At 35.1% G+C, this 17,501-nt stretch overlaps 1 protein-coding gene across 2 annotated transcripts in view; it reads left to right on the top strand.

Moving 5' to 3' along the window:
• Nucleotides 1–17,501, top strand: part of GRM8 (glutamate metabotropic receptor 8) — a 314,702-nt gene that overhangs the window by 186,356 nt on the left and 110,845 nt on the right. For both annotated transcript variants that reach the window (XM_030959457.1, XM_030959458.1), the window contains exon 7: nucleotides 7,696–7,896. In XM_030959457.1, the coding sequence (XP_030815317.1) occupies nucleotides 7,696–7,896 (201 nt within the window). The remainder of the gene's footprint in view (nucleotides 1–7,695; nucleotides 7,897–17,501) is intronic.

Below are 17,501 nucleotides of genomic sequence, written 5' to 3'. Positions count from 1 at the left end.
ATTAAGAAAGTTTTCTCTTTTATCTTCATGTTATTTTGTTCAGAAATAACAAAACTAAAACTTTTGACATGGTTTCATTATGAAAAATGCATCTTTTATATTTAAACATTTTTCCTGTACTGTTTTGGTTTGGTGAAAAATCAGTAAAGCAACATTTCATATTCACGAACCAAGCTGACAGATTTTGAGGTTGAAATTCCTTATTTTTGCTTAGAATTTAAGGAATGTTAATGGTAAAACTCATCATTTTAGATTTGAAGCACAATTTCATCTGTTACTATATACTGATATATGTACAATAAAATAATAAATGTGACAACTTGACCTTGTGCATTCAATTTTTACTGTTACAAGTAAAGAAAAATAGATATGATTAGAGGGTTTTAAAAAGTGTGATACTATAATAAGATAGAAACAACAGCTTAACATTAATATGTACTAAAACTAGAAGTATAGGAGAATGAAAGAGACAATGGATCACGAACACTTCTCAATGATATATGGTAGGAAATTTGTAGATGTATAAGAGTCTAGCAAAACTGATAGATCTCTGATTTCAGTGTCTTTCCTAAAATAAAAACAGAAGAAGCAAGAGGGGAATGAGTGATATTTAAATGACCATGTAAATATTTAGGGAACCCTCAGAATACATGTAAATATTATATAGAAATGTTTGCAAAAGTTGGCTGTGGTTTCCTCTCTGGCTGGATAGCTGGACAAAATCTAATGAAACCTGTTGTGGTGTCAGATTTATTTATTACGCAGTATCCTTGCTTCGTAATGAAATAGTCTCTCTCCCTCTTACTTAAACTTCCAAAGTGTCTTTCTCTTTTTCTGCAGGTGTTTTCTGCTCTCAGGCTATCAGACACATGGTGATCAGAAAGTGAACCAGTGGACCAGATCTCTACTTTTGTAGTTTCCAAGCCACAATAACTAGGAAATACAACTTTTGAAAATATATACCCAGTATCAAGTTCTGTTCCTACTAAATATATGTTCCAACATGGGCAGTTCCATAGACACTGACTAGTCATGTGCCTGAAAGGAATCTTGCTTATTCCACTGTATTCTTTTATACATATCTTCTTTTAAATGCATGTTGTGGTTCTTGATGTGTTGGCTAAGGAGACGACATATCTTATGGTGTATCCTTCTTATTTTAATGCAGACATTAGTGTTTAGCTAAACATTGTCATCATAGCAAATCTTGGCTCAGCAAGAGAATTTACACAACACTGTCACTGTTAGATGTAGCAGACTTATTTTTTAAATGTGTGAGAATTCTGAGTGCCTGTGTTCCCCAACTCTGGACACTGTTTCAAGGAGCTATAGTTAAGCAATACTAAGGCACTAATTAGGATAAGAAAATTTTTGCACTCTGATAATAACATTCAAACTGTTGTTAGAAACTCTCTCAAAGTACATAAATGAGAAAATAGAGAATCTTATTTTATGGTGCAAACCTAGATTGCTTTCCTAAGAGAAAACACTAGTAAATGTCATATATAGTAATAGGAGCAAAACACCAATACAACTATGATAATGCTTTGATTCCACTTTGGTATATATTACTGTGCATTTCCTAGAAGTGTTTTTCTGAAACATGTGTCTGATTTACTGTGAAAATCAGGAAAAAGATTATGATATTTCCAATGAAAAATGTTTGTGGGCAGGTCAAGAGTTTTTTAGATGCTTCAGTTACAGGATGAAGCAAAAAGAAAAGTTAGTTTTTCATATATGGTGATGCTAAAGTGAAAACTATTGGAGCATATTCACTGAATGTGAAATATTCTTTTTGCTATTTTATATTTAAAAAATGTTTAAAATATGTGAAGTTTCAGTCCAGTTCTGAATAGGAAATTTTTTAAAATATCTGTATAATTGTAGGGATTGAAAAGTTTTTTTCTCAGACTTTTTCTAATTGGTCTCGCTATCTTGTAGCTTTTTTAAAATGTTGTAATTTTGGGGTTTTTGTGAGTCAGTCTAAAGAGGCATAACCCCCAAAAAATTACATCAAGAGACAATTCACTAAATCACAAATCCACATCCATCAGTTGCTGGAGAACAGCATACAGTTAAACTGCTTCATTTCACTGTCTCTGCTTCTACATTCTCAATTTTCTTTTTGGAATGGCTGAGAAAATTGATATAATCCTTGGCTTGCTCTCTGAATTGCTTCCTAAACTGACACCACACTATTACAGAGAAGCCTCAGGTTTTGTGATGCTCTCTGCAAACTAGCTCATGCATCACTGTTACCACACAGCTATTAGAAAACTCAACTCCCCCACCATAAACCTATCTCATGCCCTAAAGTTTCAGTAACAGAAGATGATGATCTGCATTATTTGTTCAGAGAGATCAAACTCCATAATGGGAGAGGAAAACAGCTGAATAATCGGGAAGACTACAGTAGGAGCAACATATGCTCCTGGTGCTTCCTGCTGAGCCTGCTGAAATGGCTTAGTTACAGATGCCAGCTTTCTGTGGAAAATATTCTTGCTGCAAAGGTGGGGAGTTCTAACCAATTCTGAAAAATAGAGGATCATCATGCCTGAGCTGAAGAGTGGGAGACCACTTACAAATTATTGTGTTTTAGTTGTGATCGGGATTGGCCCACAGGAACAATCAATTGAACATAATATTTGTTTTTGACTTTCTTTGCTTCCAAGTGCAGCTTAAGTAAAACTGTTTTGAGAGCCAAGCAATGGGGATAAATTATTTATCAGTAAGTAAAAAAATGTGAATTGCCACTATGAAATAAAAATATATTACTAGATATCCAAAATTCAGACTTGTAAAAACAGAAGTTTGGAAAAATACCCCAACTGTTGCAGAGATGGTCCAGCTGTCTTTGAGCAGTAATTCTGCACAAGTGTATATAAAAAAGGCAGGTAAAGAGAGGCAAATGGAATAAAAGCTGTTCACGAGAAAACGTTCTAAAACCACTGCAATTTTTTTTCCCCTCTTCCACATTGTTTGTCCTCCCACCATTGTCCCTGGAAGATTTCTCCCCTTATTCAAAGCACAGTCCATAAAAGATTTGTTTCCTGGCATTTATGAGAAGGGACAAGGTCACAAAAGGGTTGGTGGGATTGCGGACAGGAGGGGGAATATAGGCTCTAGATAAAAATATTTCTTTGCCAATGACAAAACCACAGTTAGGAGATTCTTGGCCCTCCTCACCACTGCTCAGCAAATAGTTCTCACTGGATGAAGGACAAGACATGCCAGTCTAATATTTTGTTTAGTAGGATACCATTCCTACTCACTTACTACATCTGAATACCTGCTGTCTCTACTCTTCTAAACTATGGAGCCCTTCTCTTGCATCCCAAAGCTCTCCAGTGCCCAAAACTTTTCTCAAACCCTGCATGATCAATCATTGTTCCAATTTGAAGCTCTAAGCAGCTGTTGTATACAAGATCCTTGACTTCAGCCTTTTATTTTCAAGTAACATAAATTAAGATTTTTAGATATATGGGATGGAATCTAAAAAATATAAAAATAATCAGGAGAGATAATGTAGGCTGCAAGTACATGAATTGCTTTCAATAATACTAAATGGAAACAGATTTGTGAGACAGAAGGAATGGGATTGCTCTGAAATGTTAGGAAACCAGTGATTTTCAGAAATGGGGCAGTTAAATAAAAAGCATTGTTTTCCCTCTATGTCACAAGTTACAAGACAGGTATATCCATTTGCTTTATTTCAAATTTTCTATTTTCTTAAGAGAAAAATTACTAGGAACTTTCCTCTGAAGTTTTCCTATTCTCATGGAATTTTATGGGTCCAGAAATTATTTCAAGAGCTTTAAGATTGTCATTAACAATAAGTTCTCTAAAGCTTGGATGAATTATGCAACATTTATCACATACCAGGTTATTGCCCTTCTGGTAAGATCAGCAACTTAAGTTTTGATTGTTTAAGATACTTATTCCTCTCTCATAGGTGATATCATCACCCATGTATGAATTCATTACCTCAGCTATCTTACATTAATCTTTATTTACTTACTGCATGATCTTGAATTTTCAATGAAGATACATTTAATTTATTGTTGTAAAGGCCTAATTTATCTTGATTATGCTCCCTAAAATCTCTTGATTCTGAATTCATGCCTGTGGAATTGACAATACCACCTGCTTCACCTTCTTTGCCCTCAGACTAGTAGCCCCAGTCACATCCCTATCCACTTAATCCATGTCTCATCTTCCTACTATTATGCTCCTTATCTTTCCCTGCAATAGCTGAATTACACCATCGTGAGCAGGATTCACATTTATTCCTGCAGCATAAGAAATACAGGATGGAAAGGGGAAATGAAGTGCAGGTATGGAGGCAACACCTCCAGCAACAGTCCAGCTTGTCACTCTTGCTCAGGAGCTGCAAGAGTACCTAGCAAGCACCTCTTCCACATTTACAGGCTTTATGGGATCATTCCTTTGGCTTGCTTTAGTGTTCCCAAAAGAGGTTTCCAGCTGATTGATCCAGGAACAGTTGACATTTCCTGGGCTAGTGTCATTGCTCTCCTAGATCTTCTCAAGCCCAAGATGATAGCATTAGTACTTATGTCTACACACTTCCTTCATTGGTTGGAGAAAATCTTGGCATCCTGCTGACGTCAGGTTTGCACTTTTCAACAGCTGGACTGGGAAACCTGCTGGAAAACACCGTGGCACATTTCCCTGGATTTCTGTTGTTTTGGAGATCAGGAAAAGATGGTCAGGAACTGGTGAGCCTAGTTCTCGTCTCATTTCTTGACACACTGTCAGACCATGGGTCTGCCAATTGCAGGTTTGAGAACTGGGAGAACCTTCTTACTCTTTTTGATAATGACACAGCTTAAGAAATTCTCCAGAGGAAAAAACTGTAGGATGGGAAATTGAAGTGATCATTAAGGAAGCATTAAAACATTTATTTTATTAGGTACAAATTTTTACGTTCCTTCAAGTCACCAATGTGTGTAGAAACATTCCTTGTAGAGCTGAGAGTCAAGCTGTAAATAAACAACTATTACTTGGCATACAAGTCTGAAGAAAAATTATAATCATGTCTTCCAATCAAGTAATGATATATCTGTAGGAGCTGACCGTATTTATGGTTTAGACAATATGCATCATTTTGTTGCTATACACAAACATCAATTTAGAACAGTGCAGCACAATTTAAATTGATGAGTTCTTGTCATCTTTATAAATTGTTAGTTTAGATGTTTGAGAATTCCAGAAAGAGAAAATGAAAAGAAAAGTAAAGAAGAAAAAGCTTTTTCGGCTGTGATTTTTAGTTATGCAAAGTGCAGAGACTCCTCTTGTCTATTGCCTTCTGGGTTTAACTGATTTAAATATTGTAATTCTGTGATGGCCCTTACCCCTTTGTATGTATAGAAACACGCTCAGTCCCAATAAATTAGGTTTTTGCTCTATAATTTATGTGATAAATTAATTTATAGTAGCATATCTGTGAAGAGTGAAGGTAAAATCTCATGCCATGGAAGAAATTTATGCAAAAATGTTTTATATGTACTTAAACATAGGGAAGAATAAATTTTTTTTTTCCTCTTTTAAAATCTGTATCACTTAGTACAATACACTTTCTTAAGTGTTTGCAACATTTAGTGTTTTATGACTTAAAATTTATTACATAAAATATTTCCACTGTTTTTCACCAGTTCCTCACCCCTCAGCATACACTTATATCCATTTATGTGATAGGAATTATATTTTATCTTGCAATAAAAATGGATCTCCTTTTAACCCATCCTGTTTAGAGAATGTGGAAGCTCTGGGAGTGCATCCAGCTTACTGTCTGCTCTGTGCCTGCAGCAGTTCTGTAAACTGTCCTTCTCTTGTCCCAGAGTCCTTAACAAGGCAGGAGCAATTAAAGTGGAGAGCGTGAGCTCTACCCATCATTTGCTGTTGGAAGGTAGTTCCCAAATGAAATAAGTCAGTAAATTTGTAAACTAATTAAGCTTCATGTTTTCCATCCTTCATGTCCTCTTTTATGTCTGGGCAATGCACTGCAACTAATTGTGTAATTTTCAGCATGTTCAAGGAAAGATTTTTCCTGTTTATTTATTTGCAGTACAGTTGCATTATTCATTAATTATTTGTCATTCATTAGAGAGCATGTCTTAAAAAGTGTCTGTAAAGCTACTTGTACAAATCACAAAAATTATCTCTGCCTTCCTCTTCAAATGGTTTTTAGCTTTTCAAGAAGTAGCAATTTTATGTTTTTTTAACTAATCCCTGAGGAGAAATAACAGCACACCATGATTTTTTCAAGGCTATCTATTGCTTTCAGTGCTCAGGGGTGTTTAAAGCACAAACCACTACAGCTTGTCAGATTACAGATTTGTTCATATGTTATTACTGTAGTGCAAGATGGAGGTACTGAAGTGCAGCAGACAAATAGAAGAAAGGTTTCTGAGTATGCTCCCTGGCTTTTTTCCCTTGTCATATGTGCTTGCATACTTTGTCTAAAGAAAGATCTCGTGTCCACTATATTTTCAGGCACAAACAGTGTACTTTTATAAATTTGGACTCAGCAAAATTGATACCTTGAACTGATAAAATCCCGTGTTTAGATATAAAAAAGAAACAATGAAAAAGAAAATAGAGAGGTAATATTTTTTAAAATTTTGCATAAACTTTTGTCTCATTTCTATATAATCTTAGATTACATGATTGGATTATTTGCAAATTGAATGAGTTGATAACCTGGTAGATATCCTAGGTGTCTGTTCAATTCACTGAAGCAAAAGGAATTTCACAGTAGATTTCAGCAGGGCAAATTTTCACACCAAGATTTGCCAATCAATTTTTCTCTGGAAAATGAAGATTTGAGCATCAAATCAGCATCTGAATTTCTATTTAGGACATGGGATTTCATGTTGATTCTTTATTTAAAGTATAATTTTTCTGATCTTTCTATTTAACAATTCCACTAAGTAATATCATCTATTAACATAAAACTTCTCTTGTACTTGAATATAGATGATGAATTTTGGTAATCCTGCAGAATAAAAATTATATGATGTATTGATTTGCTCTGTGCTCCCTCTAAAGGATAAATGTCCCTGTAGGAAACAGCAAAGAGTACATGGTTCTGAATGTGAAGTGTTATTCAATAGTAAATACAGGAAAATGTTGTAGAATAAGCAGTTTTCACTATGGAGACAGATGGTCACATCACTTGGCAAGCATTCAGCTTTTTTCCCGGAGATGTTTAAATAATGTTTATCAAACAATAGACATAGGGGATAAAAATCAAGGTAGCCTTAAATTTATCTAAAATGAATGGCAGGCTGCTGTAGAACTGTCCTATAAATGACAATAAACAGCTCTTGAATGAAAATCAATAATGTGGAAAGAGAATTTTTCTACTGCGTTGTAGAAATACATATATCTACATATATTTTTCTTGTAATGAAATTTCTGTCCTCTTTCCTAGCCCAGAAATCAACATACTGTTTACATACCTGGCAGAGTTTACAATGATTAGAGGCAAAACCAGATGGCCATATTTTTCCATGTCTTGTTTATTTAGATGATGGATAGACGAATCCTGACTTTACCTGTCAATCCAGCTGTAATTATTTACATTCCAGTGTGAATTTTTGCATGCAAGTGCTTGTGCAGGTACACACTTGTGCACGCACCAGTAGAAGTAAACTCTTTCTCTTTCTTCCGCAGGCTTAGAAAGAATTGCAAGAGATTCGGCCTATGAACAAGAAGGAAAAGTTCAGTTTGTCATTGATGCAGTGTATTCCATGGCTTATGCCTTGCACAACATGCATAAAGATCTCTGTCCTGGTTATATTGGTCTGTGTCCAAGGATGAGCACAACTGATGGTAAAGAACTGCTTAGCTATATCCGGGCAGTAAATTTTAACGGTAAGTTACATAGACTCTTTTTTTGCCCCTCTCTTCCTCAAATGTTCCATAAGTGACAAGTGGGGTTTTATTCTTTATATAGGATATTTTAAGGCACAGTGGAAAACAGGATTAGAAGCAGTTCTCATTTAATCAGAACTGTGAGTTTTTCCACCTGCTCTGAAACCTCCAGTGTATTTTTCATCTTAACATTTTTCATCCTAACATTAAGCTGCTCCCAAAAGAGGCAGATGTTAAAAATATGAATCTGTCGATCAAAATATTCCAGTGAAAAGCTGCTATTATGGAAACAAATTGAGGACTCATACAGTCTTAGTGACTGAGTAAAAATAATTTGACAGTGGTTGCTTATGTGTTTGCAAGAGAAAGAATTTAAAAAAATACCCTTTTGAAAATCTCCTTCTGAAATTAATCAATAATTTCCTACATAAGCAAATACTGAAATTACTTTTGATTTACATATTTAAATTTCAATTAAAACACTCACTAGCAGTTCCAACTTCTTTTCCATTTCATTGTTTTTGACTAAGTAATTTCATGAGCTTTAACACAAATAAAATATGTATTTTTAAACAACACTACATAATATTCTGTGGAGCTGGGATCTGCCTGCTGGGGAAATGTAGTTACAGGTCCTTATGCTGTTAACAGTAGAGGCCAACAACAAACAGGATTAATTGATGAATATAGATTTGAAATGTGTAGCACATAATTGATGGTGAAATAAATTTGCCAAAACCTTAAATTGTTTCATTAGAAGTAATAATTATTATAGACAATATTTGCCATTATTTTACAAATAAATGGAATTATGTACTTTGCTCTGTTTTGGTTGGGATTTTTTCCTTACTTGGTGGTAATTCACGTACTACACACGCCTTCTGACAACGCAGAGAGAAGCACTCCCTATCCCAGTTTATTCCAATGACCTCAGCTGCAAGCAGTTTTGAAAAAAAGCACAAGGTCATTTTGAATTTAACATCTGAGTGGAAGCTTTTTTTGCTTTAGGAAATAGACCAGACTACTTGGTTGATACAAATGTTGGTTATAGTTCACAGTTTTTTTCTTTCTATGCAATTTTTATGAAAAGGGAATCCCTGCCTCCAGGAATATAAAGTCAAAAGTCTAAATGATTCTTTAGTGATTTTAAAGAACACCTGGAACACAGAATGTTGCTGGAAAATGGGAAATATTGTGATGATGAAAAAGGTAGGCAGCATATTGTAAGGTTTGCAGTGATAATTACCTACATTTCCAGTAGATGTTTTTCTGGCTCTGTGTTGTTTAAGCATAAAGTGATCTATTTTCATTTGGTGCACATGGAAGTTTAGCATAATAAGATAAGCTGTACATTTTTATATGAAAGCTTCCACTCCCTAGATAATTATATTTCATCAATACCTGTAAAAATTTCTGCTGCTGACTCTAAGTACGGCAATAAACAGATGAAAGCATTCTGGGCACTAAGGAAAATTTATTTGATTTTGAAACAGTGATTTACTGAAAGAGAGGGGAAAAAAAGAATGAAAAAAAAAAGAAACATTTATTTGAAGTTAACTTCCTGTCCCATGGGATATGTTTAATATTCCCCATACTAGGCGAGTCCACATTATGTACCAGTGTACCAATTGTTTGGGTGTGTTATATGCCCAAACATTTTATTTTCTTAGTCTTGCATTCAGAGCCATAAGAAGAAGATGGTCTTAAACACTTTGCCTTTTCCTATCAATCCACAATTCCTGTTCAGGGCAGCACTACTACTGTGTCTGACAGAGGTGAATATTTTGCACAGGTTACAAGACTTCCATGCTGGGAGTAAACAGTAATGCTGTGTGATATGATGCACATTAGTTTTGATGTGCATCCTAGCCTCAATCAGTAATAATGTCTTATATAAAAATTTACTGATAAATGGAAGGAAAACCCTGGCTTTCTTAGCCATTCCAGATACCATTTTTCTACCCTAGCAATCATAGGAGCACAGCCCATCTGAAGCTGTCAAAGACCTCCACCTACTCCAACCCTCTGCCTAGTTCAGGATTAGCATAATCAGGTTCTTTAGGACCATGCCCATTCAGGTTTTAAATAGATGCAGGAGTGGAAAATCATCCAGAATTCTCTCTGAGTAGTCAATTGCAATATATAATCATATTCATAGTAAAACAAAATTATATCAAGGAGTAACTGACATTTTTGAGACAGGCTGTTTTTTCCTTTTCTTCAATAATGATTTCCTTAAGATGATCCTACCCTTATGCATATTGAACCAACTTCTCACCTCTATTCAGTATATCCATCTTCACTCATGTGGTAGTGAGTAGATTCAAGTCCAGTTAATATGCTGACACATTCAACTTAGTGGTTTTCACCTTACAAGATGTGATCTGTGCTCTGAAAGACCTCTGTCTTATGGAGGGTATTTGCAAGGGTGAGAAAACCCACACTTTTCTGTTTATTGGAGTAACTGATTTGCTTTTGATTGCAAGAAATCTCTTTGAAGAGCATTTATTTTTGTTTACTTAGTTTATTTTAATTTACAAATTATGAAGATTTGCTTCCCTGAAGCATTCATCTGTGTAATATTTCATGACACCTTAATGACTGAAGGGTGACCATAACCACCAGTGCACATTGAAAGGATGTGATTGATAAGACATTTGTTTCTGCTTAGATATTCTTTCACTTGTATGCTAAATGCAGAAAACCTCATAGTTCATAATGATTTTAAATCTGAGAGAACTTGATTGGTAATAGAAATAAGAAATTTATTTGTACACAAGATGTGAGTTACTGCTGAGTGTAGATTCCTGTCTTACTGTTGCCTGTGTTTTTCACAGGGGAGCTAGGAAAGAATGGTCTCTAGACTCTATTACTTTTCATTTATAATGGGCTTTTTAAAATTAATTTAATTTATTAGGAAAAGAAACTTCTAACATGTAACTAGTACAGCTTATTAGTGTGTATATCTAAAGTGTTTTCCAAAGAAAATAGAAAAGCAGTGTTCTGAGATATGGCATACTTAGTACCTTGAGTTCTTGATGGTTACTTTTAGTAGACCATAACCAGCCCATCTGTTTCTTTGGTCAATGAAAATATTATTTGATCAACTTTTGAAAGTTTCATGGTTCTATTTATCTCTCTTTTTCCCAAGCAAAAAGTGAATATTATCATTTAAGATGTTCTTATTTTAATATGTTGCGACATTTGAAAGATTTTTCCTATGACTCTTTGTATCCAAATGGGATATTTATGCAAAACTGGTATTTCGTATTTAAAGTTTTCTAAAGAGAAGAGTTTTTCTCTTAATTGGATTTATAAATGGTGATATGCACAATAGGGTAATTGTGGCATGATTCAATATGATCTCCCATCACATTACTCTAGTGTTCTCATTCTATTTAACTTCATTATTCTGTCTACAAAACAAGCAGGTGTTTTATAAGAGTTTTTATGCTGGCAGGTGCTGAGTGTTTCATGAGAAGTGTTCTGTTGAATTCAACATAAGTGCTCATCAGTTAACAGGAACAGGACTTGAGCATGCATTTGCAGTGGATGGAAGTGTTTCAAAGGTGGTTTTGTTTTGATTTTAAGAAAAAAAAAATTATCTTTGTACTTCCTTCCAGGCAAGGAATTACAGCATGGATACAGTGCTATTTCTTGGATGGGAATAAAACTCTCTTTTTTCCTTCCACCTCTTTTGTGTGTGTTTCTCTCTCCTCCCAAGCTCTCTTTTTATGGGCACTGTAGAGTAGCTGTTTTTTGCCTACCTTTAGTCATATATTTGTATTTATATTTACATTTACACAATTTAGAACTTATAGAGATATATGTAACTGTAACAAAATGTATTTACAGATATAATAATATGAGTTTTAAACTTATAAAGCTAAGGGCAGCACTTGACCTCTACTCACATATTTGAAAAGAGACATTTTATTTGCTTTGGTGGGCTATTTTTCCTGGGGAGTAATAGGGATACTTGGTAACTTGACTTTTTTTATGCAAGCAGGGATAATAGAGAATGGAGCAGATAATAGGTGGAAGCACTGACTTCTTTCTGCCTTCAGTGCTTAGGTAAATGTCTGCTTCTTCAAGAGGTCACTGCAACATCACTTCCCTCTCCTGGTGAAGAAAAGACTTGAAATATATTCTGAGTGTGCAATCTTTTCTTTGGTCTTGTCTGGACAAAGTACAGCAACTATGTTGCTTTCTCAGATTTTGTGACAAATCCACAATAACACTGGAACAGGCTGGTTAAAAAAAGTTGTGGAATCTCCATCCTTGGAGACACTCAGAACCTGGCTGGTCACGGGCAGCCTCCTCTAGCTGAGCCTGCCCTACGGAGAGGGGTTGAACTTGGTGATTTCCGTAGTTCCCTGCCCACCTCAGTCTTGCCGTGATTCTATAACATTACCTGGACTTGAAAGAAAGAAAAATATTATCACCTAACCCCACTTTACAATGTTTTACTTTATTCTTCCAGAACTAATTTCATAGTCTGAGTGGACGAGAAAGCCTTGCTGTTATTTGTTTTTTAGATATGTTAATTTAATGCCTTTGAGAAAAAATTAATTTTGCCTGAACACACAGAGACACACTGCAGCATTAACCCCGTTTAAAAAGGGAATATAAAAAAATTCATCCTGAAATGGCAGAATAATACCAGAGAATGAGAATAAAAGAACAGAAGCTAGCAGGCTAATTCAAAATAAGGTGTCAACTAAAATAAAAATTAATGATCATTCTACATTGTAATATTTTTTTTTCTAAGGAGATAGCATCTATACAGAACATTTAAAGAAACCCCAGAAGAATGAGATTTTTCATAAAGAATTTTGAACCCTCTAGAGAATCATTATTGTGGAATCAGTCGTTTACAAAATTAATCTTCTTCTGCTGTTTTTTGAAGTTGCTAAAACATCAATCTATGCAAAACTCTCTTGACTTAATATTCAGCTCATACTGTTTTAAATGTTTTCTTCAAGAAAGCTGACACCTCTCTATTCTTTCACTGAGTACAAAATTTGCATTCTCAAATCATTATTTATCATTAAAGCAGAAGCTTCAAAATGGTGCACTTTCAGGCTGATAAGTTTTGACGTTTTTTGAGGCATTAAGCACAATAGAACTAAACGTCCCCCTTAAAATGTACTGGTGCTATGCTCCTCACTCAGGTTTTTAAAATTCCTCCTCTCAAGTCTACAACTATCCTTAGAGAAAAAAAAACCTTTTAAAAATAGTTTAAATTGTGCACGTCTTGCATTTTTTTGCAAGTGATGAGTTTTTATAGGCAGCTCATAATTTAGAACTTTTTACTGTCAGAAACACTTAGGATCACAGGATGCCACTGGTACCATATTCTGATAGGGTCGAAAAACTGTCTAAGTATGATGTGAGATAATAGCAGATGAATAGATCAGATATGGATAAATAAGATTAACAATGAATTGGGAAGGGTAGAATGCTGCTGACCTTACTAGGACTAACTGTGGTAGCAAATCTAGTTTCACTAATCTGTACTGTGTTAAAAAAATAGATACAGCTTTCAGTTGCAGAAGTGGGAGTGGCAGCGGGAATGTCTGCTGGAGTTTTATTAAGATCTGTGATGTTTTTTCTGTCATACCTACGTCACATGTCAAAATTCTATGTAATTTTTTTGGAAATCTTGGTGGTACAGAGAAATGTTTGAAAATGTGGCTAAAGCTTAAATAAACATAGACCTGAATTCATAAAATTAAATTCAAAATCCTTTTCATGTACTTTTGTCATAGTTTCACAGCTGTCTGACTTGGCTTGCAAATGCATTGGGAACTAGGGCACACCACTTGTAACAAAGAATCCTGATGTCCAATTTCCCGAGCCTTTATATTAAATAAATTAAAGAGTTGTTACCGGTGTTAACTTATTATTGAGAATTAACAGGGAGTGATTTCAAATAAATTCTGCTTTGGCATGCTAATTATTTTAATGGAATTAATCCAGGTGGCTGTACAAGGAACTAAAATTGCAGAGTGATCTGAATCACTCTTAATGGATTTAAGTAATGTACAGCCATAATGTAAGCAGGCTCAGCAAGCAGAGCTTGGAACTGCTGTGATTCTGAGGTGCACCACGAGTCCATGTGATTAAAATCAGTGATTAAGAAAATTATTGGTGTGAAACTAGAATGTAGAACCTAAAAGCAAGTGCAATTTATAGCTGTGCTTTTGCTTATGTACAGATCTTAAGTACTGATTAATTGAGCAATATATATGCTCCACATACAAAATTCATGATGCAGAACTTGACTGAGGTCAATTATGTTTTGAGAAACAAGGTCTAATTCATAAGATATTTTAATAATTAATATGCTAGGGAAGGTGATAAAGGATTTACTCTCATTACTCAATGAAAATTGATTTGCATCTCCTGATAGGTACGGATATCCAGATATATCCTTTCTACTATGATCAAGTGAAAAACTCAAGCTGTAGCAAAGAGGCTGAAAAAATTAACCCTTGTCATTCCAAGCAAAAAAGTATCTGAGTGCAAAGAAATTGTGGGATTTTTTTACCCTGTAGTCTGTGTCAGAAACAACACAGTTTCAGTTCTGTAGCATTTTTAAGCTCTTCTGATATCCTTACTTTTATTAACAAGAAGAAGACCTGACACGTTTTGAGGAAAATGATACCTTTGAAAGCTTCCTAACTTGAACGTTTAAATTTAAAATCTCTTCTTAAATCTATCAAATCAAATGAGAATGTTTGTACAAATTTCTAATTTTCCGCGCTTGTTGATTTATGGCCTTTTTGGTAGTACAACTGTTCTGCAAGCCATCAGGACAGATGTGAGGGGAAATAGATTGGTTTTAATACCTCTGTAACTGAATAATATGAGCCTTTTTATTTTCTTACAACATTTACTTAAAAACTAAATAAGACACATTGGAGAGAATATAGAAGAAAAAATGAAAAAAGTTTTTGTTAATGGCATTTGATAGTATAAAGAAGCTACATTTATAAATCATTTGTGTAAAAAGTCATCTATCTGTATCTAGTAATGGCCTATAAGTGACAAACCCAAAAAATAGAGTAATTATTATGGAGGGTCACTGTCAGTGAAATTATCTTGATAAATCTTACATTGTAATATAAAGAGAAAAATGAAAATTTTTTATATTAAAAGGAATGGCAGTGAAATCGTGTAGACTAAATACTGTGGCATAGGAATTACAGTGAAGAGAGAATAATTTTAAAGCTAATCAGATGGCACTGTTTAGTTTTTCTGCTCTAGGGAGATGTACTCAGCAGTAATCAACCAAGTTCAGGTGCATAATCAAAGGAGTATTGGATTCAAGAGCAAGTTATTTGTGTTAGACCCAGTTACCAGATGTGATCTTAAGCAAAACTGGAGAGAATCCGAGGAGACTCAGCAAAGTATTCAAGAGGAAAGAGGCAGGATTCAGTTCATCCCATACAGGCCAATTGGTTTCCCTGTTTCAGTAGCTGGTGAATTCCAACGTGTCTTGTTCTTCATATAACTGGGGAAGGCTGGTACCTCTCAAGGCTACCAGAGAGAACCTGTCCATTTGCATTTAGGTACCATGGACACTCATCTGCTTCTGTGTTTTCTGCAGTTAAAGCATATCTAATAGTATGAAATATTAAGTATGTGGAAGACAGTGTATCTTAGAAGCTTCTCCAACCCAGAAAAGGAAGTATTTCTTATTATTTCTGAGTATTAAGGTATCCAATAATTTTGGCAACATAGCATGCTATGTTTTATGTTGAAGAGATTGGACCCAAAATGTTATGTCTGTTCCTGCAGTACTCTTTTGTATTTGGATTCTAGGTACATGCTAACTGCATGTCTCTTTGTAACATTTTCCCAATGTTTTAACTTAAAGTGGATAAGGATTCAGAGTTGCTCAAGACATTTGTAACTAGAATTTATCAATATAACAAACAACAGAGAAGAAGAAAATTGATCTATTCAGACTAAATTAATCAAGGAAAAGTGTTAGAGGATGATTGCAATAATTTTATCTTTAATCTGTGATCTTGTCCTACAAGCACAACAACATTCAAATACTACAGCAGACAGAAATTGATTCTAGTTACTACTGTTCAGAAGTTTCCAGTGCTTGGAGGATTTAAAACTCAGTGAGCCAACCTGAATGCTGTGAGATTGTGAGTATTTAACTGAATTGAATTGACTCACCCTTTATATTTTACATTCTGCAATGGAGCAACATCATCAGTTTGCACAAATATTTCTTGAAAAGTGGATATTACTATTATCTGTTCATTGATTAGTTGAAAAAAGGAAAAATCTCAGAAAATCTCAGAAATATTATATTTATCAACACTAGGTTTATAAAGTTTCAACCATACTATATTTGATAGAAAATTTAGTGTTTCTTTTATTGGGTCTGGAATACTACTGTTTGTCAACCATACTGGACACCAGCTATAGAAAAGTCATCACTTAACAAGCTCTAAAAGATTCTTAAAAAGATAAGAAAGCCCAAAATCCAGGTCAACTGCCGAGCAAACAGATAGAAAAAAATTTGCATTTCAAATTACTTATTTTTATAATAGGTATCATCTAGTCACTTAGATGTGGCTCTGAATTTGGGTGTTGCACTTGCTGTATACTGGAAGATGGTTCCTAAAATGGTGCTCTCTGCCACATATGTTTATTTGCAGGAGTAGAAGAGCAGCACAGTTTATTTGTTCTGGTTTAGGGCATATTTAGGGAGGGAACTTCCAAAGAGGTCCCTCTAGAAAGCAGATTCAAGCTGCCCCTCCCCTAGCCAGTTAGGGAGGTAAATCACCTATGAGAGAAGTGGAAAAAACTGTTTATTTAACAAACAAAGTATTCACAAACATGAGAAAATGAATAATGCTAAACAATGGAACTTCTCATTGTTCTGAAGAGATGGCAGATTCAGAGAGGGTCCTTTTTGTGGGCTGTAGCTCAGCTCCTTCAGTCTCTTGTCAGTCCCTCCTGCGCTGGAAAATGCCGCGCCCCGGTGTGCTACAGGTGTGAGCTCCTGGTGTTTTTCTGGGTTTTCAGTCCAGGGCAGGGGCAATCAGTTCCAAGAAGAAGACAAGCCACATTCTGGGAAACTCCTCTGCCTCAGCTAGCTATAAAAAAATAACTAAAAGCAAAGGAGAGCTCTTTCCTGCTGTCTGTGCTGCAGGCAACATGCAGCGAGAGAGAGACAGCTGAAGTTCTTATCTCTCTGTTTTTGAATACAGCTGCAAAAATATTCTACTGCTTTTCCTGCTCCACCCTTTCACTCTCCAATCTAATCTTAAAAGCAGGAAACTCAATATCTAGCATAAGCAAAACAGACAACTGGGGATACAAACATCATAAAACCACCCTAAGACACACAGCAAGAGATAGTCCTTGACATTTACTAAATGAATATTTCCCTGGGAGCTGTATGTTTTTCAGTGGAAAGACAAGGGAGTTTGTGCTTACTTGTGGCAGGCAGAGGATAGAGTTTGTACAGACTTGGTGGAAAGGAAGTAGCTATTTATCACCTATGCACTGTACTCTGCTGGCTGCTCAGAATTTCTTTTCTCTCAAGGTTTGCCATACATATACTCATCAAA

The sequence above is a fragment of the Camarhynchus parvulus genome, chromosome 1A, assembly GCF_901933205.1.
Source record: "Camarhynchus parvulus chromosome 1A, STF_HiC, whole genome shotgun sequence".
NCBI classification, from domain to species: domain Eukaryota; kingdom Metazoa; phylum Chordata; class Aves; order Passeriformes; family Thraupidae; genus Camarhynchus; species Camarhynchus parvulus.
This window is presented reverse-complemented; position numbering and strand designations above follow the sequence as displayed.